Consider the following 24,235-nt stretch of genomic DNA (forward strand, 5'->3'; position numbering starts at 1 on the left):
CGACTGCCAGCAAGCTGCAAATTTGAAAAAGGCAGCAGTAGCCAGTATTGGTAGTGGTCCAAATTCCAAAACCCTGGGTTCTCCATGGATTACACAGATAGCGTGTTAAGAGGTATTATTCTCAAATGCTGCAGGGCATACTGAAAAATGAATCTGCTATAGGGAGGCAATTTATCAGCAACAATTTAAGCATGGCTGCACTTGTAATAATTTAGCATATTCCGCAAGCCTGGCTTTAAAATGTCAGCGTTTCTCTTTGGCATTCACGATGAGCTTTTAGATTAACCAACTCTGATGCTAACTGAATTTATGACAAATAAAGAGGGCTGCACACTATTTTTGTAGTCTGTGAGGCAATTCCAACAATCTCAAAAGTTAAGGAAATGGTGACAACTTAATGTTTTAACTTTATATCTGACCAGGGTCTCTTAAAGATGCAACAGGGGGCCCTGTGATGACAGAAATGTAAACAAAAAATAGGTTTGAGAAGCAACTGTATGATGTGACCATCTTTAGAGAAGGCTATTCTTCAGGCATTGCAGTGATTTGATGTTTTAGTCTCAAAGGTTTGGGGAAACATATGTCAAAGTATGAAGATTCACTTTCAGACTAGCTGAATTTAAGGATGACACAAGAAAAGGAAACACTATTAAAAGAAGACCATTGACTCCTTCCCAGATGAGGGAATACTCTCCTACATGATGGTGAGACGGGATTATTTTGATACAGTTTTCCTTAATCCAAGCTAGGTACTGACAAGCTGTCACATGTAATTATGCTTCTGGCCTCACGTAGTCTTATAATGTACTGTTATGCCACTCACCTCAGTTTTGGAGATTGAAAAGAGTAATTAGTGAGCTACACTTAAAGATGAAATCGTGAAGAAGCTATTTTCCTTCTTTTTTAAACATTTATTTTAAAATTGTAGTTCCATATGTTTCATTTCAAGAATTTGGAGGTAACATTATTCATACCTGCAACTTTCAGAGAAAAAAAGTGACTTCGTCACTAATACTGAAGTGTATCCATTGCTTAGAATGAAAAAAAATCCAGACAGACATACAAAAAAGTTCATTAACAACATGAAAATACACGACTGACTTTTGTGCCTGGGGAGGTGTTAGAGGAAGAGAAGGCAAGCAGCAGGCCACCGCACAGCTTAAAAAATTCAAGTTGTCATCAAATTAAGCTTTGTTTTAAAAATCACGTGATGGATTCCAACTATTGTTAGCTTGTTGGGACTTGTATTCTGTCCTTTGGTGACAATAAAACGAAACAAGACAAGTTCAAGAACTCTCATATCTAGTAGATAGTCAGGGTCTCATAAGGTATTACAGTGTAACTAGGACAAGTTGTAAGACCTTTATGTAGGCCCTGATCTAATGGAGTGGACCCGTCAAAAATGCTAAAATTCACTCCAAAGCTAGGCCGTGAGACATAGTACTCAGCGTAGGCAGAGAAAAAACATCAGTAAAATTTTCCGATTAAAATTAATTTGTAGGGGGAGATACAGCTATCATATATTGAAATAACACTATTAAGTTGATAAAATACTGCGTATTTTTTCACTACAATGGAATTTCTTCCATTCTATTTAATTTTTTCATTATTTTAATTATAATGGGGATACTAAGATTTCCTTTTCAGCTTCTGGCTGAGCATAAGACACTCAGGTTATTCTCATAACTTCTGCCATCTAAAAGTCTGGTCTAGGATAGTTACAGTCACTGGTAGGGGAAAGACCTCTTCAAATCATTTTCATCCTCCCCGTCTCCCATGTTGACTATATGAGAAACCTGGAGAACTAACTTTGAGCTAACAGAAAGACTTCTTCACTAAATAATGTATAAACCTCACACAAACAATGTCTATATTAGTATACCAAATGGTACTTTTTTCATGTACTTTTTATTTGCTCTTAGATGACATTTCTTTTTGGTAAAGAAGATTTTTACGCAAAAACAGTTATTCAGTGTTCATTAGGAATACAAAGAACTATGAACAAGTCCTTCCAAACATGATTTCCTTATAACTTCCTAATAAGTAACTTCCAATACAGAGTAAATCCACATCACTGATCATTGCATTCCACCTCGAGATATATCAGAGACAAAAATTTTTAAAGCACTGAAAATCCCAGGCGACCAAATTAAAGAAACCAAACAGAATAAAAAGGTAGCTGATAATGATACAATATTTACTCTTACATTTGGAGAATAGTCAGTGAAACCATTCGAGAATAAATGCAGTTTTGTCTCACAAAGACGGTGCTCTTCCCTGCAATAGCAGTTCACTAAGATGTTAACATGTTAACATATGCAATTTACAAGCCTCAGGAAACTCATTCCACAGTGTTGGGTTCTGTTTTGCTACCAGACATCTTTTTCTGCCTTGAAAGGCCTCAGATATCTATAGGTACCTCAAGGCTACAATGTCAGAGAAGGAGCTATCTAATTTATGTTAACAAGCAGCTTTAAAACACAGATTTTTGATGCAGTGCCAATGGGAGATGAATTTGAAACATAAGACCTGAGTCCATAAACACATTCAACTGAGATTCTCAAAGAAAAAGAAAGGAAGAAAGAAAAACTAAAAAAAACCCAAGGATTATAAATAATACATTCCAAAGAAACTCTGAGAATTTCCTTGTCTCATGCAGAGTAGCATGCAGATTATATTTGGCAAGTCTCCCCTCAAGTAGGGAAACTGATCACAAAAACAAAGAATAATGATGCCGTTACAGCTTCCCTGCCTCCTGATTTAAGCTGTAATCCTTCTGCAGGTAAAAACACACTCCTGTGCACTGAAAAGGCAATAGAACAAAATTATGCCTCTCAGGGTTCAGAAGGAAATTCCTTTTCCTACACGGCAGATGGCTTTGTTCCGGCAACACAGTTTAACTATATATCATATTTCTTTATACCAATGACGCGCATCTTCCCTCCCAGTCACACAGATGCCAGGCTCTCTTCTCACAGACACTGAATTCTCTTTGGCTCTGTATAGAGTGACACTTTGGTTACTCCATAGTCTCACAGAGGTGATTTCCTTCCATCTTGCTCCTGACATAACATATTCTTGATGAGAAATGCCATAATATTTGCTATGCGTGTTCTAAAAATCAGCACCGTCCCAAAGCTAAATAAATTCTGGACATTGGTCACCCAAAAAAAGGTAGGATTCTGCTCAGTAGCCACATGGATAGTAAGTCTTTGCATACCTATGAACATTTGTGGCGATCTAGACATGAGGTTACATAAATAAAACCTCATTCTGTGCTCACAAAGAAAAAGAAGAGAGAAAAGGAAAAGTGTGAGTGCTGCTGAGTTCAAAACAAATAATTCTTCAGCAAAGGATTATCTGCAGAAAAGGGGAAATCCCATGCTGACATAGCTGACCATTGTCATCAGCTTCTTTGTGTCTTCTTCCCTTCCTCAAGGCAGAAGGCTCCAAGCTGTTATGCAAAAAAGACAGATGAAAAAAACTAGCAGGTCCTTATAAATGAACCCCAGTAAAGAAGCAAGACAGATATGACTGTCTCCAAAAGCAGAACTGGGACCAAGGATCTCTGTAACTGGTACCACCGTCAGAGATGCTGTGGAGCACAGTTAATTCAAACAGTTAAAGACAAGTGTTTTGTTTCTTCAGGTAGATATAGTGCCTGAATACCTATTAATTTTCAATCAGAAACACTTGTAAATGTTTTAAAAAACATTTAAAGAACAGGCTTTTCATCAAAACAAATTGTTCTTTGCTATGTGTTGGACCAGGCAGTTATGCAGCTATTTGATCATAAACTCAAAAGGATCAAAAAGGCTTAGTGCTCTTGAATCAACAGCATCTCCAAATAAGAGAAGCCTGAAACACACATTGGATGCCGGAATGTAGGATAAAGTATAGTACTAACAAAACACAGCTTCTCACGTGTATCTTGTGAATAAAACAACTCCAGAAACTGTTGCCAAGATAAACAGCCAGTGCACTAACAAATGTCTTTTTAATACGGTCTGCACAGGCAGTTTGCAAAAAGAAATTATCAGCAGTGTGACACAGCAGGAAAACTGAAGGATACTCTGACAATATTGAATGGCAAAGGAAAAAGAAAGGTAAGTGGATACTCCAGGCAGCGGAACAACAAATGAAGTAACAAAAAAGAAAGACAGGAGACACACACACACTAAAATGACCATAACCAGACATCATTCTTAAAAGTTAATATATAGGTAGCTCTTCTGCACCTCAAGAATCAACACAGAACAATGGTTGTTCCTTTACACAAAAATAACATCTTTAAAGCCAAAAAAATGGAATTGCGCTTGAGTCACGGCACTTAAAAGTGGGTTACAATTGCAAAGAAACATTTTTTAAAAAACAAGCAAACAACACGTCTATGAGCAGAAGTTCATAGTACATTGTCACAGAGAAAAAAAATCATTCTGCACCATTTTAAGGTTATGCAATGTGAAAGTTAATCACAACAGTGGAAGAACTAAAGCTACAGGAATTATCTCCTCCAGAAGCATTAGGAAAAAGCGTGGGCTGGAGAGAAAAAATATCGTGACACATGGCAGAGCTAAAAGAACAGATTTTAACTTAAGACAAAAACATATAGACACATTAAATTTTAAAAAGGCTATTGATTTAGAAAGGAAGGGTGGACTACATCAACATTTGTCCTTCATTGCAAGAGCTATGGTTAAAGCCTCAGTTCTGCAGTATTAATCCAGTTTATCTATTAATATATTTTGGTCAATAACTAAACACTGTAACCTCAACAAGACAAAGTATGCTCCTACTTGCAACTTTCTTGTTGATGAAGACTAAATGTGATGTAGACCATAGTACCATGAAGACCTCATCCCTGAAGAGATGTATACGCAACACAGGTAGGATCCTGATGACTAATTCTGCACACAAGTAAATAAATTCCATTACATATAAGGAAGCTGATGTAAATACTTAATTTTTATGATCTCAAAGCATTATATTTATGACCTAAATCTCCCCAGATTCACACAGTGTTTAACGAGCATGAAGAGGCAGAATTCTCTTTTTTCGATCATATCTTCTTGAGCCTAAAGCATTTGTTGGACTGATACATCAAGAAAATAAAATGATTGGTCCTAGTCTAAATTGTAAATAAATTGGTAGATTTGATGTCTGCTTTTGCTGTGGAGCTCTTGTGTATTCTGCCTCACAAACATCAGATTTGCAGCTGAAGTAAAGCATGACAGGTCTAATGACATCAATGGACCTCTTTCAACTTTTGTTGACAGACCTATAGGTCCAAAACTGTGATTAGCACAAGACCCGTACATACAAATCCTTATCACAATCTATCATTTTCTTCTGCCAAGGGTAGTCTGTCTTCTGTCAAAATAGGCTAGTTGGAATAATTCTGGCCTTCTAATCCTCTTCAATACTGTTATACAACTATGAACAGATTTGTAATGGCTGCATGTTGCCATTTTATTTGTGGTTAAAAATAATAGTTTTCCACATGCTGATATTCAAAATTTTTACTCTGAAACTTTCCTTACAGTTCTGGCTTAGCTTATTATTTAGGCACAATAAGCCAAGTAGACGTGAGTCAAAAACATTGTCTAAAATGCACAAATTCCATTGTGCTACTTCTGTGCAGGGCGTTTGCTCTTGTCGGCCTGCGCTGGAAGGCACCGGGGGGCACAACATACAGTGCAAAGAGTGTCTTAGCAAAAAAGGCACGTGATGACGATGGATGCAACAAAACTGTGTATTTATATAAAATTACGACATAGCCCTGCTGGTTTAGCTTGCACAATTAAAGACACATCAGACAAAACAGAAGTGCATTGCTTGTTAACCTCCATTCTGGGTTTATTATTCAGACAGATTCACTAAATTCAGGTTCATGCTTTTCACTCTAAGAGGTTTACATGATGAACCAGCTGTCAATAGACTCCTAAAGAGGATTGCAGCTCACATGTCATTGACGTGGCTAAGGAGGTAGAGTTGCTCCTATCACTCCTAGAAAGATTAGAGACAAAAGAATATTTAATGCCGCTTTTACTTTTGTATTTTCTAAGCAGCAGAGAAAATAAATTACGTAAGTCCACAAGAGTGGGTAGAGAAGTCACTGTGAAATATCTACCTACCCTATTCGAGGAAGTATTGTATTAATCGAGGATTAGACTTCTTACAATAAATTCATCAATAGCATAGCACTTCCTCATCAAACAGCAAGTGCAATGTCCTGCCAGACACACCAGTTCAATATAACAGCCAGTTATATTGAAGCGCTTTCATACTCCACCATTGCCAGAGCTTCACTTCAGGCAAGGGAGTCCTTTCAAAAACTCTGCTCAAGTATTCCAGGGAATGAATGGCAGATGGACTGTGTTTACCGTCCTTACCAACTAGCGTGGAAAAGGGAGTACTTCAGAAAGCGTGAGCAAAACCTTCAGCCTTTCACAGCTGCTTCTGAATGATGCTAATTCACAGCTAGTACTGAGTCAGTATCCTACTGCATTTCTGAAAACTGTGGGTTACTGTAACTGCCAATCTGTTTTCTATCTCACCCTGCCCAGAGGAAATCATATAAGAATGTGCAAAGGGAAAAAAAACCAAAACAAAACAAAACAAAACAACCCAAACCTGAGTGCATTAGTTCTGAATCTACTCAGTTCTGACTGAGCTGGCTCCAGCACACTGTGCTGTCCTTGACTTAGCTCCGACCTGCTGCGGACAGAGCTCGTCGTGGTCTCTGACTTCTGCTGGTCCATTAGCACAATTATTGCAGGTTGCCCCTGCAGTCCCATTAGTACCTATCAAGCAGAGAATTGCTTGCTTGGTCACTGTCTGTAAGCATTTTGGTGACTCATTTATCAGCTTGTGCTGTATTTCAGAGAGTAAATCACTTGAGCTCCTTACGGATAGCAGATTTTAAAAAAAGCCATATGATTTGCCAGACTACAGACTGTGACCCTATTTTTTTTTAATTCACTGGCTAATTTCTTCCATCTGCATTAATCTATTTTTCCATCAACTACATTCAATTTAACATGAACTTCAGTTCTTAAATGTATGACCACCGCTATCCTGGAAAATTTTGCTGTGGCCGAGGAGTGATTTCCAGTGCTTCTAACACAACAGGACAAACCACTCTCTGATGCTAATTAATTCTAATGGAAGAGGCATTTAAAGTGTTGGGCAGACTGAAGCACATCTTTATCACCAAGTAGAACTATGCTTTAAAACACCTGCTCCAAACAGTAAGCTACAGAAAAGAAAAAATAAAAAGAAAGGAAGGACAGGTTTTTTTCTGTACCCCTTTTAGGCCGGGATTGTTTGATTTTTTTGAGGCGTTATGGCCATCCACGTTTTTATCTTGTCGACATGCCTTATTTTCATTTGTAAGATCAAGCTGTAAGTACTCGCCAGTTCAAGGCGATCAGCGTCAGCAAGGAGTGCCATTAACTCGGCTGGCTCGCTTCAAGGTTTGGGGCTGACGGTTTCATACTCTTGTGTTAACTGCAGCTTTGGCTGGAGCTGGGATTTTTTTTACCCTAACTGAGGAATGACTGCATCAGAGTCTGGCTTACAACCACGACATTAACTTGCGTTTATCTAATTCACTCCATAGTTCACTGCCCCCGGGTCTCACTCTGTGTTTCACGCTGTGTTTCAGCTTCAACCTGTGTCCCTCTGTAGTCACATGGACGGGTTTCCGTTCATCCTGCTCACTATTCCCACTGCCTCTGCATTTTATTGATAACTCTCCTTCCAGACACTGCTCCTTCCACCAGTGTCTCAGAGTTCTCTCTACCTCCTCCATGCTCAGCAGCTGCTCTCCAGTAGCCTGGGCAGAGGCTGAGGTGTATTTTTTGGCAAATACTCAGTATGAACTAAGCTACCCAAGCTCTCATCTGACTACCCTGGCTACCAGGAAAGACAATATCCTGCAAACCCTTCCTCTCCTCATCCTTCAGGCCCTTATATTTTCAACAAAATAATAGTCACTGGAAGAAGAAGCAAGAGGAGGAGATAAGATAAACAATGCTGATTATCAGGAAATGTGCTTGGAAAATAAAATACCTGAGTTATAGTTGCTCTTTCAATTGATGTTTCATTATTTAGAGAGAGAAAGGGATAAACTGAAAGAGCAAAAACAAAAATAAGAGTGCCTTGGAGCCTAGTGGCCCATACACTTACTCAAGAGCGAGGAGGTGTGTGTTTACTATCCCTCAGCCAGGGTGGGAATTGTACATCCACCTCCCAAATCTCATATAAAGTAATTAATCAGGGCATCTAGAGTAAAAAAAGCCACACCAGCATTACTTCTTTTTTGATTGGACTGTGAAACCAAACTGTCCTTTTCCTGTGCTCTGTCCTTTTTTTTCCTTCTGTGCTCTGATAAACTCATGGGCTCCTGCCCCACCTCAGGTTCACAGAGGTCCAACCCTTAAAGCCAAATAGTCAAACTGACTGTGAAACATCGGCTTCCTCTCCATGATGCCCTTTCTCATCTATTTTCAGATTCATTTTCAGGTTTTGTCTTGCTCAGTCCATCAACTGCAGGGCCTGGCCCTGTAGAAAATTTGCCATGCAGATGATTTGCAGCCCAACAGCAGTGGCTGCCTATTCACATGTCCAGCTGACGCAGCAATACATGCAAGGGCCCCGGATTTCCAATGCTTTGTTTTTCTTCTCCCCAGTCACTATCAGCAAAGACAGAACTGTTCTTCCCCACAAAAAGCTTTTGCACACCTACATGCCAGAAAATTGGGAACAGAACTGAATTCTTAATAATTAGTACCGGTTGACTACCTGCTAGGGCAATGTTCTGGTTCCCACAAATTGTTTAGTATGTCAGAGCTGCCACCTGCACATACGCACATCGGCCAGGAACGAACCACATGGAATAGTTTTTCAAAGAAAAAGCTTCATTGAGGGAAACTGAGCAACTGAGATATTCACTTCGTCTTACACTGATAGCTACTCCTCATGTCATCTATTTAAGCCCCACGCGTGCCCTCCTGCTCAACTGTGACTGTCTCTGCACAACGCATTTCTTTTCAAAGTCTGGCTGTCTGGTTGGCTTAACCCTTCAACCTTATAATGTAAAAAAATCATTGCTGACATTAAAAGCCTTCCTCCATTTAAATAGAGGTTTACATGAGGAAACAGCTGTCCAACCCAAAGAGGATTGAAGCTTGTGCGTTACTGGCATCTTTCCACAATTGGCCTAATGAAGATGAACCCCACGTAACCATATTATTAACCATTAGGAAGAGAGCAGCTGCTTGTAAAATTCAACAGTTTTGTGCAATATGTCACAGGGACTCAATTGAAACATTTGATCTTTGGAGGTTGGTACACTGCAAATTTTTCACTGAGTCCTGAGTTCAGTCTTTAGCCTGACAATGAGAAAAGTGTGACGCAGTTAAATAGTACCCCCTAATTCTTTCAACAGAGCACTTTTAGAAACAAAAATTAATAGTGGGGGATTTTTGTTTACCAAAATGTCCTGCCAGAATCAAAAAGCATTTGAGTGGCGACATGGGAGTGCTATGGTTTTAGTCTGCCAGTGAAAAGACAGAAATTGTAGTACCTGACCAATCTGAGATATTGTGAATAATTATAAGAAATAAGCACTGAAATGATGAATAGTACACAGCAACAGAGAAATTAAATAATTCTGAATACAGGGAAATTTATCACGAGTGAGGTTTGTGTCTACATGTTTCATTAACAGCAAAACCTGTTAAAAACAGTCTTTTGCTAAACACACATCTTTTGCTCAAATGAAGCCAAACTCTCTCCTGAAGTTACGCCATGCAACCACATTTCTGTCTTCCTCCTGTTACCACTCCAAGAAGCTTTTTTGTAGGAAATGGGGAACAGCGAGTTAGAAGGGGGCAGCAGAACTTTCTGATAACTCGTTTATTTGCCTATTGTGTATAACGTTGTCTTTCTCTTATATTTCCTACTGTTCAAGCTAAAGGTTTCCTAGAGCTGCTTGTTGCTTCTTTTGAGTTTTTCAGGTTTTGAACATGATTTTGTGATGTAGTAGGGGCAACAGTAGGGAGCTGTAATCTGAGCTACACAGTTTGCTCATGGCAAGCTGCGTTGCGGCCACTTGCCCCCATGTTAGCAACAAATGCTTGAGAGAGTATATTCAAATCCAAGTGAACCAAATTAAATCAACTAGTAAAGTCGTGACTTTAAAAATTCTTTAATATTATTTGTTCACTGCAGTCTCATAGCATTTAAAGACCCTCACGGATAATCAAAACTCAGAAACATTCACTACAGATAAGAAATGGAAAGAAAGCCAGAAGTGTCACCATTCAGGCAGCAAGCAAGGTCACCAGAAGCCACATGAGAATGATGAATGTGGCAGTTTGCTGTGAAGTCATCTGTCTGTCCTGGACTCTTGTCTAATGTTTATGTGATTGACATGAAAAACCAGAATGGTTGCTACACAAACATGCAATTATGATGTGAAAATAACCACTTTCCGTGTTTGACCGGTGAACAGAAGATGATCCCATTTTATTCTAATAGCCAAAGATTAAAATTAGTCTTAGGACACACAAAAAATGTGTTTTGAATGTTTTGATTTCTTTTTTTCCTCAGTCTTTTTCCCCTGTCTGAAGAAGCTTTTAAATTGTCACATAAATTTTACTTATTTAGACAGTAACCATGTCTTCTTGACATCTAATTCTAAGTCTCATAAATGTCCTTTAAAAGTAGCAATACATCAACATAATTAAAAATCAAAATTGAGATTTATAATCCCTCACTGCTAAAGGCATAACTTCACTTTCATATTGACTTTTCGCTCTACAATAGCTTATCCTCTCTCAGCTTCTCAGGAAATACAATTGCAATCTTTCCGTTGTATTGCTGCAAACCGAAAATTCAATAGACATTTTTAACTCACTGATCTTCTCACTGCAAGTCACTACTGATCCTGGAACCGCAGATTCAGGGCAAAGGAAGAGTTGGATTTGGTTGATTGTTTTTACTTTTTCTTACATAAATGAGCATTAGGTAAGTGAAACTGAGAGACAGGAGAATTGCTGAGAGAAATAGTTTTGCCTGATGAAACACAAATTCAAGCAGATTCAAAAAAAAAAAAAAAAAAGAGATTATTTTTTGTTATCCCAGAGATAAATCTTCTTAATGAGGCACAAAGATTAAAGAAAAAAAAACTTCCAAGGACTATCATATTAAATGACCAGCAAATTCCAGGGCCAAATTCATCCAAACATAACTTCAGTGGAGTAACACTGGGGCTTGGTTTCATCACCTTTCTTTCACAGTCTAATTTCACATGAAAAGTTCACAAAGTAACAAATGCACAACTGCCAGACTTTTTTGTTCCTAAGATAATGTTATTATCTGAGCACTGAAATGAGGTACAGCCAGCAATTGCATCAAAGAAAGAAAGGGACCAAAAGGGCAACATGAAATGAATGCCACAGGGTCTAGTTACTTTATTACCTCCCTCTTCCACCACCTTCTACCACTTTTATATTCCAATGAATGCCCTCCTTTTTTCAGTAACATAGCTTTAAATAGCAACACAAAGTGACTGGTTACATGGGATTAAGAATTACTATTCATCTCATTTCTATAGATGGCCTTTGAGGCTCACTAACTCTTAAACCAAAAACAGCTGACTTCACCCCCTTCCTGTGGATCACAAAGGGGGATTTCAGATTTGTTTGACATAAAGCCATGCCGTTAGGCTTTTCCCATGGAAGTATATTGCTCACGAAAGGCTGGCAGGCTTATTTCAAGGGGAAGGATGCTCTGGAAAGACAAAGTCATTGGAGCGACCACTGTGGATAGTCCAGACCTCCTTATGCAGAGCTCAAAGAGCCTAAGGCAATACAGTAAAAGCTGTAGTCAGAAGGTATTGTTCTTCAATACACGAGGTAAATGAGAAGGCATTTTGACAGGCAGGCAGCCCGAGACAATAGGCTCACCAGCCACAAAATACCTACAGGATTGCTCTGCAGTCAAATGGAAATGTTCAGTCCAGAATAGGGTGGACATTTACCTTCCTGGGGAAAGGGCCCCAGTTAACTTAGGAACATTTTCTGAAAGGTAATTTTAGCAACCGAGATAAATCCCCTGTTCTGTTAAATAGATTCTTTCGAAAGTCTTGTCTCAGCGTATATTTGAACAATTTAGAGAACCTGGGAATCTTATCCCTGAAAGATAATTCAGCAATTTAAGTTAAGTAGATGCATTAAAACAAAACATACAGACATGCCAATGTAGTGAACCTCTTTACGGGGAAAAAAAAAAAAGATTTGGTCTCCTCTTTTTTTAATCATTAGTAGTTTTCTTTGCAAGCAAAAGAACAATTTACATTAAAAGCTAATTCTCATTCTAATGAAACTAATCAAACAACTCATGAAATCTGCAAAGGTTTATCCATGTTTTTATCTGCATTCTGTTGAGTAGTCCCAATGATTTAAGGGTAATTACTCATACTAGAGGGGTCACACAGACCACATCAGTATTTTAACTGTGTCTAATATACGTTGGCTAAAATACATGCTAAGAAGAGCCAGATAAGATTCATCTCCACAAGAAAAAGAAAATCAATATTGGAGGACCAAGAGAGGTAAAGATCAACAAGGAGACATTTCAAGAGATCCTTTCCTGAGCCCTAATATATTACTGTAGAAGATTAGATACACGTTTGTCTGTAAGGGAGCATGGGGATGGCTCTGTAATTGTATATCTATTCCTAAATCATGCACAGTGACTACAGTTTCCTCAATAGGAAAATGGTGTTATGAAAAGACCTGGAGCTACTACTGCCCGCACTTGCAGGAAGGTGGGCTCACCCATGATTTAGTATTTTTCATTTCTGGCACCTGTGACCGTGATTTCCAAACTGTGGTTCATAGGTTCACAGGAAGCTGCTTGTCACTGGTACACAAATTCCTACCATCCATTGGAAAATAACAGGAAGACGTTTAGCCAGAAAGCTGAGAGCTGGTCCATAAGAACACAATCATGGGGTTTGTTCGTGTACCAGAATCATTAGCAGTACAGTAAATAGCACTGGTAAACATACTCGTAGCAAGACATATACGTGAATTCACAAAAGAAAAACCTTACCTCCAGATGCACTCAGTCTTTCCCTTCCCCAGCCTGCCTCTCATCCTCACATATGCATCGTGCTTGCCATGTTCTTTCAAAACAAGACGATGTTAACTCACGCCTGTCACATCCTGAGGAACTTTTACAAGACTTGATTCTGTCGGTAAAACTCTTAGTCAACACAACAAATCCTCAAATACTCCAAAAATCATTTCTAAAGGATTTATGTGGCTTTTGTGGTCAAGCTGTCAATTTCATTATTTTTTTAATATTTGGAAAGCACAGCTGTAATGATTTCCAGTTCTCACTCTGATAAAAATACTTTCAGAAGCACATAAAACCTTGCCTTGGTTTGCTGTAGACTTCTAAGACACACACTGTAGATAAGTCAGGGGTGCAGGAGAGCTCATCCAGCTAGCCTGGCTCCCCCTTGCCCAGATCAGGGAACTTAACAAAATGCTCCAAAACTCCTTTGCTACCAGTAAAAACAGATTTCCTTCTAAATGAGATGCAGGGGCACAGGACAGACTCAGCCCTGCCCAGCAATTCAGGGGTGTGACCAGCATGCCCAGGACTGTGGGGAGCCCCCAGGGCTGCACCTCTCACCCTACCTGAACAGCCGTGGAGAACCACATGAAGAGGAGGGAAGGAGACAAATAAAAAGAAAATTCTGTTCTTTGAATGAAAAGTCTAGCTGACTGCAGGTAAGACTTACCCAGGATTCTGATCTGCATTACACTCCTGGTGTAATTAAACAATTAATTATTTTTTGAATTTTTATTTAATATTAACTAATTTTAGAATATCATCTGATTTTAACATTGAATCACCATTGAATCATTTAAGTGTTGAGTCACCATCCCTAGAGGCATTTAAAAGACATGTAGACATGGTGCTTAGGGACATGGTTTAGTGGTGATTTTGGCAGTGTTAGGTTAGTGGTCGGACTCAATGATCTTAAAGGTCCCTTCCAACCTAGGCAATTCTATGATTAAACTGCTTTGAAATCTACCATGTTTTTTCCTGACTTGTAGCAGCGCAACAAGAGCCTTCAGCATCGGGTTCTGGAAATTGTGCTGGCACTCTACTTCACCACTGCAGTGTAAGCCACCATACTCAATACAGACTTTCCCAGTTAGCATTTCAAGGCCTGTGCTCTGCAGGAGCTCAGATTAGGTACAGTATTGCTCTCGCTTTAGGCTCTGTCAAGTCACCTCTACAAATTCTCAAAACTATCCAAAAAAGGTTGACAGTCCACCCTGTCTGCCTTCCACATGCTGTGGTTGCTGCTGGTGCACACATCCTGATATCAAAGGGGTTTAACAAAGTGAACGTGTGAACAAGAAAGGTTTAAAAAGACACCTGCAATATTTTGGGGTCTATAAAATATTTCTAAACACTTAGAAAAAGAATTGCTGATGTTGTATATGTTGCAACAGGAAAGACTAGCACCCCTGCCCCCAAACTTGCACTTTTCCTGATGCAGGAGAGGATGCACATAGAGCACACACTCCTTGTACACCTGATATGTAAAGTGTCAGCTGTCACAGTTGCATTATTAATGCAATTTTAGTGTTCCCAGTATTAGCTGTAATGATTCAGTTTACAGCCTTACGATGCATTTTTCTGAAAGAGGTGAGGGGTGGAACATTTTCATGTTCACTGCTTTATCTCTGTGTGTTTTATGACACTTGGTGACACCAAGTAGGGAAGAAAAGCCCGGTGTCTGATCTTGAAAACACGGCAAAATTGGCCCATGGCTGCTATTAAAGCTGAGAGTAGTTCAGAAATCTGGTGATCCATGACACCCCATAGCAATTAAGACTGCTCTGGTGTCCCATTAAGCTTCCTCTTCTCTATGTGAGAGAAACAACGTTCACAATGAACACACATATCTGGCCAGCAAGGAAATAAAAATTAATTTGCATTAGGAGAAAAAATATTCTGCTTGTCCTTATTCTTTACCTTCCCTGCATGGGGACAGAAGTGAAATCCTTCCCCAGAGCAATGCAGCCATCCTCCCCTATTGCTGGTTTTTCACAGGGGGCCTGTGGCTCTCCAAGACTCGTTACCATGCCATGATATTCTTTTAATAGCCGCAGTTCATTGCAACTTCTGCTCACTGGTTTGGCTGCCACCCTGGTTTGATGTAAAGATGCTTGATCCAGATCCATCTCTTGTTGTCTAGAAATTGTACTGTCATCTTTATTATCCAAGTACATCTGTCCCTGGGGGATGTTCTCCTAAAGAAAGTGAAAACAAATATATTAGGACTAAATTGAATTGATTCAATGTTTACTTCAGTACAAGCGTGTTAAAAATGCCAAGCAGAAGATTTCTTGTGCACCTTTGGATATTTCTCTTGTTGGTTTATTTCCACTAGGAGTAATTCCAACATTTTAAACCTCTCTGCAACTTCAAAATTAGCCATTATAAAACCCATTGAAATGCATAAAGAGATGGCTCTTCTACTTTTTCCATGTCTACCATGATTTCCTCCTGCAAATTTCCCAGAAACTTGCACTGGTCTATCCAACAACATAAGCCAAAATCATCTCTGCATCAGAGGCACGAGAGCCACTGGTGCAGAACATCTTCCCAGCTTATAACAGCACTGTTTCACCATCATGACACGGCTTTTCTCTGGTGGCTGTGGTGGCAGCAGCTCCACCAAAGCCACCACTCTCCTTCCAGCCCACGGGCTCCACCAGAAAAACACTGTCGCCCTGAAGCTCTGCCGCAGCTGATGGCCCCTCGTTAAGCAGAGCAGGTACTCGAGCTTTATGAAGACAGTTGCCAGTGGCATTTATGAAACGTGAATCAAACCTTGATGAAAATTAGGTTCTATTATATGATTATTAACGGTGATTATAATAAAACTTAGTGCATAAAAGTCAAAAAGCTTTTATGCTCTCATCATTAAAATTCAGCGTGAAAAGTTATAAAAAACACTTCAGAATCCCACAAAGTGCACAAATCAGACACAAAGACGGAGTTAAAGATCAGCCTGTCTTAAATGCATGCTGTGGAGTCTAATCAGGGGAATATTTCAGCGTAAAGTGCCAAAGCCACTGCGGAGGACAGCAAGAGCTTGGGAAACGGGCCCGTCAGCCTCCGATGTCCCTGCAGTGGGGGAGAGCAGCGTTGTTGGAGCACATACCTACTCTTCCCTGTGGAGATCTCAGCACAGGATACGCAGGTAGACCTGCAGGGCTCTGGGGCAAAAATAGCACAGTAATAGGGAACAGGTTCTGCTTCCGTCCCAGCAGGAGAAATCACTAGAAATAGAAATAAAAAAAAAACAATGATGATTTTGTGCAGCTTTGAGCTCTCATGGCCTCGCAGGCTAGAAGGGAAAGGAGGCTCCTGAAAGAAGAGAGTGAATATACAACTCACCACAAATGCAGATCCTGGCTCCAAGCAATCTAAATCAGAATTTCCCCAGCTGGCATTTCCTTTTCCAGTCCTGCATTTATTTTTCTTTCTATTCCCAATGCCCTTAGTTCTCATATCCTAATCTTCTTCACCTGTCCTTACAAGTAGATGGACTAACTTGACTCTTCCCATCATTACACAGTAGCTGGAGTACTGCATCTAGTCCTGGCCCCCACAATTCAAAAAAGATGCAGACAGACTGGGGGAGTCCAAAGGAGGGCCATGAAGACGATCAAAGGGCTGGAGAACCTGCCCTGTGAGGAAAGACTGAAGGACTTAGGTCTTTTCTCCGTGAAGAAGAGAAGACTCAGGGATGACTTCATCACAGTATCCCAGTATTTAAAGGGGGCCTACAAAGAGGACAAAGGCTCTCTCTTCACAATGAGCCATGTGAAGAAAACAAGGGGCAGTAGGTACAGTTGCACCAGGAGAGGTGTCATCTTAACATGAACATTTCACTACAAGGGTGGTGAGGCACTGGAACAGGTTGCCCAGAAAGGTTGTGGATGCACCATCCCTGGAAGTGTTCAAGACCAGTTTGGACAGAGCTTTGAACAACCTGATCTAGCGGGAGGTGTCCCTGTCCACGGCAGGGGGGTTGGAAATACATGATCTTTAAGGCCCCTTCCAACCCTAACCATTCTATGATTCTATAAGAAAGAATTTTTTTATGGTAAGAACAATCATTTACTGTAACAACCTCCCTAGGAATGTGGAAGAGACCCCATCACTGGAAGTTTTCAAGATGTGACCGAACAGGGTCATAGATAATCCCATCTATGTTCCCTTTCCCATGAAAGGTTAGACCAGATGGTCTTTTGAGGTCCCTTCCAACCTGAGCTGCTCTATGAGTCTATGATTAGCAGCCTGGAAAACATCAGCATAAAATAAGCCTTTTTTGTTCTTTCTTGGTTTTCTTGAAAGGGAGAAAAAATGAAAGGGAGGTAGGGAAAGTGTGGTGAATTTCTGAAAGAAAGAAGGTGGCAGGTATTGGCTTCAAAGGGCTCCCATTGTTGAACATGGACGGCATACATCAAGAAACACTGAAGATACTTCAATTTTCAAAGGATAATGCCTCTCCCTCAGATATTTTCCTAAAGAGACAAGCCCCGTTGTCACCCGGTGTAAGGAGCACAAGCATGCTCCTGTCACTGAGCTGGCCCAGGGCTTCTCTATATCCTGGAAAGCACTGAATTTTGATGATCTAAGACAAAATCCTGAGTGAAAGTCCTGTAAAGCCAGGCTTGCCACTTGCACCATGGGATGTGAAGCTGGAGGTGTTGCGAGGGCCAACGCACACTTCACATGGGCCACCACTGCCCCACCAACAACTTCTTGTCACCTCTGGTAGCCTGCTGCCCTAACAGGCAACCAGTTTTGCCTGTTCTAAAATCCCAAACTGCCTTCCTTCCAAATAAATAACTTCGAAATGCAAAAACTTAAAACTCCGAAAGGAAAAGATAATTGCTCGTGTCTTCAGTCTCACTTTATATGTTTACATACTGGTTTTATTAAGACACTCTGTAAATCATAATTGAGATACCTGCCCACTTATTCCATCTTTCATAACATTTGGTTTGTCTGAGTGCCTGCTATGAAAATACACAGATTTTTAAGTGATGTCAGGCTGTGGAAACATGAGCAGTAAATCTACAGCAACTCAGGCTGTACTAGTTTTTAAAAGATGAGAACCTGAACACAACCTCTAAAACTGATCCTGTCCCAGCCCAAAAGTGGGATTTTTTTTTTATCTTGAGGTGAGTAAGGACTAAATTAGTCAGGCTTTCATAGCCTTAGCATGAGAGACATCTATTTTCATAATTAACATCAATGAAAAAATAAAAGAATGCCAAGGACAAGAAGCTTGAGAGAAAATCTGATGCCTAAATACAAAACCATAAACCACATTATTGCACATTCACAAAAGCTTTGCAAAAACCTAAAATAATACAGCATCATTTTGCCACAAGAGACAGGTTTGATTGTGATTACCTACGTAGCTAAAACATTGCTAAGGCAACTGTCACCATGGTATCTAAGCTTCTAAGACATCGGTGCATTTACCATTCAAGAAATTCTCAAATGATCGCATTTCTCTGTAGTTACAGAACTTTTCTTCACTTTTATTTCTTCTTCCTTTTTCTTAGCTTGCAATGCATCCATCAGCAATGAGACATAGGTGAGATGTTTTTATGTGAAGGTGAGGAGAGGTTTTATCCAGGGAAAGTTCATTTGGGGTTCATCTCTCTGCAGCCATACACCAGCAAATGTTTTTAGTCACAGATAGAAGTTGATCCAGCAACCACCCATCCGGAGTTTGACTATAAAAGGACTAATACAGTATTTAAGCCATGTTTGTTATCCCTTTTCGTCCCTTTCATCCCAGTCCAAGCAGATGAACATCCACTTTTAATGTACTAGTGCAGAATTCATTTTTTCTTCCACTTTTTAGGTGCTAATAAGATCACCAGGGTACATTATTTTATTTACGAGGCTTTGTATAGTTTTTGGTTTTGTGTAGTTTTTCTGGTTTTTGGTTGCAAAACAAAATGCTGGAGGCAAGTGATGTAGCTGGTAATACATCATCATCTGAAACATTATTTTCCTGGGTATCAATAAGACCAGCACAGCATTTTTGCAATCAAGAATGAAGTAGAACTTAATCTTAGGGGCCATGAGCCTACGAAATATCACATCTGCTCCAGGTAATGCTCAGAAATAGCATGTTTCCTACCTTGCGCATGTTGGTACCCATCAAAGTCTTTCTCCCACCAAGACTGGAAAAAAACATTACCTCTGCACTAAGTCACCTTGCCATTTTCCAGTGGAAACCCAAATGCTAAAAAAATAACTAGCTGGAGAGGGAGGGTGGGGTGCTGCTGAGCAGAGTGTGCCTCACGCCTGCCTCACCCAGGGGAAGGAGAACATGCCTTTTGAAGCAACACTCATACTCAGCTCCCAGAGCTGACATCTGCCAGGGAGCCTCTCTCCCAAGGAAATTCCAAGCCAAACCTCACCTGCCTGGGAAGTCTCTCTACAGTATCTGAGGCAAAATAAACTTGTTTCCTGCCCCGACTCCTCTCTCAGTGCGGCCCTGTGCCAGGAGCACTGAAGAGGCCACAGGTATGAGCTGCTGCAAGGAACCTCCCGCCACCTCGTACTGACAGAGTACGCCAAGGTAGACATGCCACCGAGGCACCTTTCTATATATGCATCTCCCTCCAGATATGCTTCTCCTGACAGCTTCCCCACAAGTCAGACCAGTGATGTTGTACTGGCCTCCTGTGGCAAAGACACCTTAAAATGGTCCCAGCAGCAGGGAGGAGAGTCGTTATTCTTAGCCCAGAGAAACAGTGCAGGGCTTCAGCAGTACATCTCAGAAATCCTCCCATCGCAGACTTGTCCTTGCATGGCCATTGCAACACGTATCCCTGACCCTGCCATCCTGGGGACAGCGGAGAACCATTCCCAGGACTGGTAGAGGAAAACTCATCTGAAAATCTACCCCTAGAGCCACAATCTAAAAACAAAACACCACACATACACACACATGCTCCCACACTACCACGGCCAAAACGCACTTATTAATGTTTATTTATTTTGAGTAAAGGAAGGGTACTGTGGTGTCTAATTCTTTGATGTGCAAGCAAGAATTCTCAGTATTTCTTAATTGGTGTGTTTTCTCTTAGATAAATAGAAAGTGTTTTAGCTGTAGGAAGGAGGTAAGACTGGGTTGGGCATATAGGGTGTAAGAAATCACTTTGACACCCAGGATTTCACAGTATGTCCCAGTGCAGCTGTTTTCCACAAAAACCTTGTTTGTCCTACATATAGGATCCTCATCATCCCGGTGCTAGGGATTGCACAGAATAACACTGCACAGAGCAACCCTCCCTTGCATGACTGAGTGGGAAGACAACAGAGCATAGTGTGCAGAGTGGGGCCACAGGGGAGGCCACAGTGGATTGTCACTACTGACTCTTCTGTGGTTTTGGGGTCATCTTTTCTTGCCGTCCATCAGTGGCAAGAGGAACGATGTGGATAAACCTTCATCATTCTGCACCAACCGTACAAATAAGACTGCCTGAGGTTCCTGTCTAAGATGAGTAAGACTCCTTACTTATGTTCCCCAGGAATTCTTGGCCCAGGGCTGCAGGGAGGGCTATTAAGCAGGTGGAAGCAGGGTAATGGGCTATAAGAAACTTTGTGTCCTTTGTCCTGCCTAAGAAGAAATTGCTTCAAACTGTTCCCATGAGAGCTGTTACCAGGTGGTGGCTCCCAGACACAACAGACTATTAAAGCCCAGATACCTTATATTGTCTCTTGTCGGGTTTAAAATACCACAATTATTAGCTGGCAGAACTTCACAGCTTCCAGTAACTTGCTGCATTTCCTTAAGAGGGAGAACGTTGCCTAGGAGCAACATGGTTTCCTAATCCAGGTACTACATGGCCTTGTAGGAGAGGTGCTCCAGCCCTCTGATCATCTTTGTGGCCCTCCTCTGGACCCGCTCCAACAGGTCCATGTCTTTCTTATGCTGGAAGCCCCCAGAACTGGACACAGTACCCCAGGTGGGGTCTCACCAGAGCAGAGTAGAGAGGCAGAATCACCTCCCTCGACCTGCTGGCCACACTGCTTGTGCTGCAGCACAGGATGAAGTTGGCTTTCTGGGCTGCTAGTGCACACTGCTGGCTCATACTCAGTTTTTCATCCACCAGTACCCCCAAGTCCTTCTCCGCAGGGCTGCTCTCAATCCACTCATCGCCCATCCTGTATCTATGTTTGGGATTGCCTAACATGGCAATCCGAGGTGCATGGACCTATGTGCAGGACCTCGCACTTGGCATGTCTGGGGACAGGGTGCATGGAGGGAGTTCAGCGGCTGGTCGCGATGACCGTGGTCATGGCAAGGAGGGCTGCTTAGGGGACAAGCTTATTGTACAGACCTGATTCAAATAACTTAATAGGGGAGATCATTTATAGGCCATGAGACAAAAGAAAAGTAATGTTCTGGAGAAACCACCTACAGGCCACTGGCAAAAGAAAAAAAACCTCTTTGTTATTTTCCTTTTTAAGTGCAGCCCCACAGAGGACTGCATCAATGCAACTCTCTGGGCAGTGAACCACAGCACAGGAGCAAAACCAAGCAGCCCAAGTGGGACCTCCTTGCGGGAAGAAAAAGTATTGTCTAACTTCCTCCCAAGAAAGCACAAAACCATCAGGCTGCACTAAGGAAGGCAGCTGAGAAGTGAGTATGGCAAGTAAACATGCCAGAGCAGATTAACAGAGAGAGAAAACAGTGTTGACACAATTTGGCAACGCTTTTAAAAGCCATCCTGCCAGCAAAACATGCAAGGAAGAGCATGTCTTTCCTGGGTTGCCTAGCAGTGCCTTGCCCATGTCCGGCAGGAGAGGCTTCGTGCGCTATGTGCATGAGTTGTGCCAGCAGCATGAAGCCTTTCCTGGCACGCTGTCGGGGCAGTTCTGCGGGGCAGCACTAAAACATCAGCAAAAAGAGCTTCGGTGCCGCCGACGGCCTTGGGTATTTCCCCAAAGCAGCCGCAGCCCGTGATCACCGGCACCAGCGCCGGCGGCAGCCCAGCGCATAGGCGGGCACAGGCTGACCCCTGCTGGCAACCTGACCGCCGGCCAGAAATGGGTTTTCCCCCTAAAAAAAAAAAAAAAAAACAACAAACAAACAACAAAAAACAACAAAAAAAACCGCTTAGAGAGCCCAATTTTAAAGCCGGGTGTCACATGCGGGTCCGCGGCCCCCGGCCGCCCCAGCCGCCCACGGAGCAAGCGCGTATCACGCTGGGCCGCTGCCGGGAGGATGCTCTGGGCATCGCCGGGTCGCACCCCTGGTAGTGGCTGCTGCAGCTTTCATCTGGTTGTATGGGGTTAAAACACCTCTAATCAATCAGCAGAAACTGTTTTTTGCATACACGGGAATGATCTGATAGGGCAGTCCTACACAGCTGAGGTCGGAGGTGTATGTATCTCAAGTAAGCATCTTAGGGTAATCAATAGCAGTGGGTCATGCACAGGCTACAGCGGTTGGGCCAGCTGTATCTTAAGAATTCGCCAGAAAAAAAAAAAATAAAAAAAATAAACCAACCAAACAACAGTTTAGGGAGTCTCATCCTATCAGTCTTATCCCATCAGTCTCATCCCATCAGTCTCATCCCAAATGAAGATGGCATTGGCACAGAGACTCCCACCATTGACCAGGCAGTCAGTGATCATCCTGTTTGAAAGACTTGGTTCCCTCTGTAACCATACCCCATGTAAAAGATCACCATAAATTAGGGTTTTTTTTAAAGAAAACGTTCTGTCACTGAATGTCTGTGTGCCAATGCCCTGCTCTTTCTCTGTGTTTAGTCTAAAAAGTTGGCTTGGGGAGCCTTTTAGAAGGACCCTTTGCTGAAGGAAGAATGTAAGTGAAGAGCTATTAGCTTGGTCATTAGGAGCAGGGAGCCCTGCAGGCATAATAATCATCAAACAGCCCAGCGACCAGAAGAAAAAAAAAAAAGAAAAACAAAAAAAACCCCAAACAGATAAACCAGTAATTTCCTTTTTTCTTTCTTATTGCATCTGTCAAAGAGGTCAATCCAAAGCCCATTCAAATGAATAGCTAGACTTTTAAAGTGTCTAATCAGCTACAGATAACTAAGTTGCAATACACTGTAAGGTTAGCCACCGCCCTCACCACTGCCTTTACATCCTAGGTCCCCACAGCGCCTATGGAGAGAGGCAGGCACTGACCTCCAGGTCTCCATCCAGCTCATGCTACAGTGGACACCTGAGACAGGGTCAATGCACCATGCTCTGGAAATGCCTGTACCTCCCCCTGACTGCCAAGGGGCCTGGGGCTGAGAGAGGTGTGTACCGCAAAGATGCCTCAGCTTCGGTGAGATAATTTCCAGCAAACGGAAATTAGCATCAGGGGCTGGAGTCGCTGGGAACATGAAACCTGTAGCACCAAGTAATGCTGTACAGTTACTGGGACCGACTCTGGGGTTTGGCCATTTGAAGATGAGGAAGACAGATTAATACTGTCACATCACCAAAACGGTGCGTACAGTGAAGTAGATTTCTCACTGGAAAGCTGCACAAGTAAAGGGGAGGGGAGGGTGAACGTCAATATTAACACAAGCCACTGAACAACTTATGCAGCCAAGGCTACTCAAGCCTGATAGTTACTTTGTCTGCGCACAGGGCCAGTGAGGCACCCCCAGTGGAACCAAAATAGTGCCCACATCTTAGACAAGCAGGAGCGAGAAGCAGCTAAGTACGAAGCAGCTAAATACTATCTGAGTCTGTGAGCCTGGAGACTCAGGAGGCTGTGTTGGAAGTAGGCTGTATCAGAAGGAAAATGGTATAACTTTGAAAAAGACTTTTTTTGATTTAGGTCTTACTTGGGGAAAAAAAGAAGGAGACCCTAAAAGAGACTTGCAAAATATAGCTAGAAACCATTCAGCACATGCAGCTTGCTGTGATTAAGAGGTGCTGGGAAACCAGGCAGGGTTGAAAGGAAAAACAACCTCTTTCCTGTCATGACCCAAGTGTAAACCCAGAGGTTTTTCCTCTCTCCTTAAGCTATGCCAGTTGCTTTTTATGCCATAAGATTAATGTTTTTGTGTTCTCTTAAAAATGAGATCAACTGCAAATACCATGTCCCAAGAAAGCGAAA

At 41.6% G+C, this 24,235-nt stretch overlaps 1 protein-coding gene across 1 annotated transcript in view; it reads right to left on the reverse strand.

Annotated features, from left to right (window-relative positions):
- OCA2 (OCA2 melanosomal transmembrane protein) overlaps positions 1-15,329 on the reverse strand; it is a 171,804-nt gene extending 156,475 nt beyond the window's left edge. Inside the window, exon 1 of the mRNA XM_054219851.1 lies at positions 15,073-15,329. Within this exon, the coding sequence (XP_054075826.1) occupies positions 15,073-15,329 (257 nt within the window). The remainder of the gene's footprint in view (positions 1-15,072) is intronic.
- Between the last annotated feature and the right edge of the window lie 8,906 nt (positions 15,330-24,235).

Source organism: Rissa tridactyla, chromosome 1, assembly GCF_028500815.1.
Source record: "Rissa tridactyla isolate bRisTri1 chromosome 1, bRisTri1.patW.cur.20221130, whole genome shotgun sequence".
Taxonomy (NCBI): domain Eukaryota; kingdom Metazoa; phylum Chordata; class Aves; order Charadriiformes; family Laridae; genus Rissa; species Rissa tridactyla.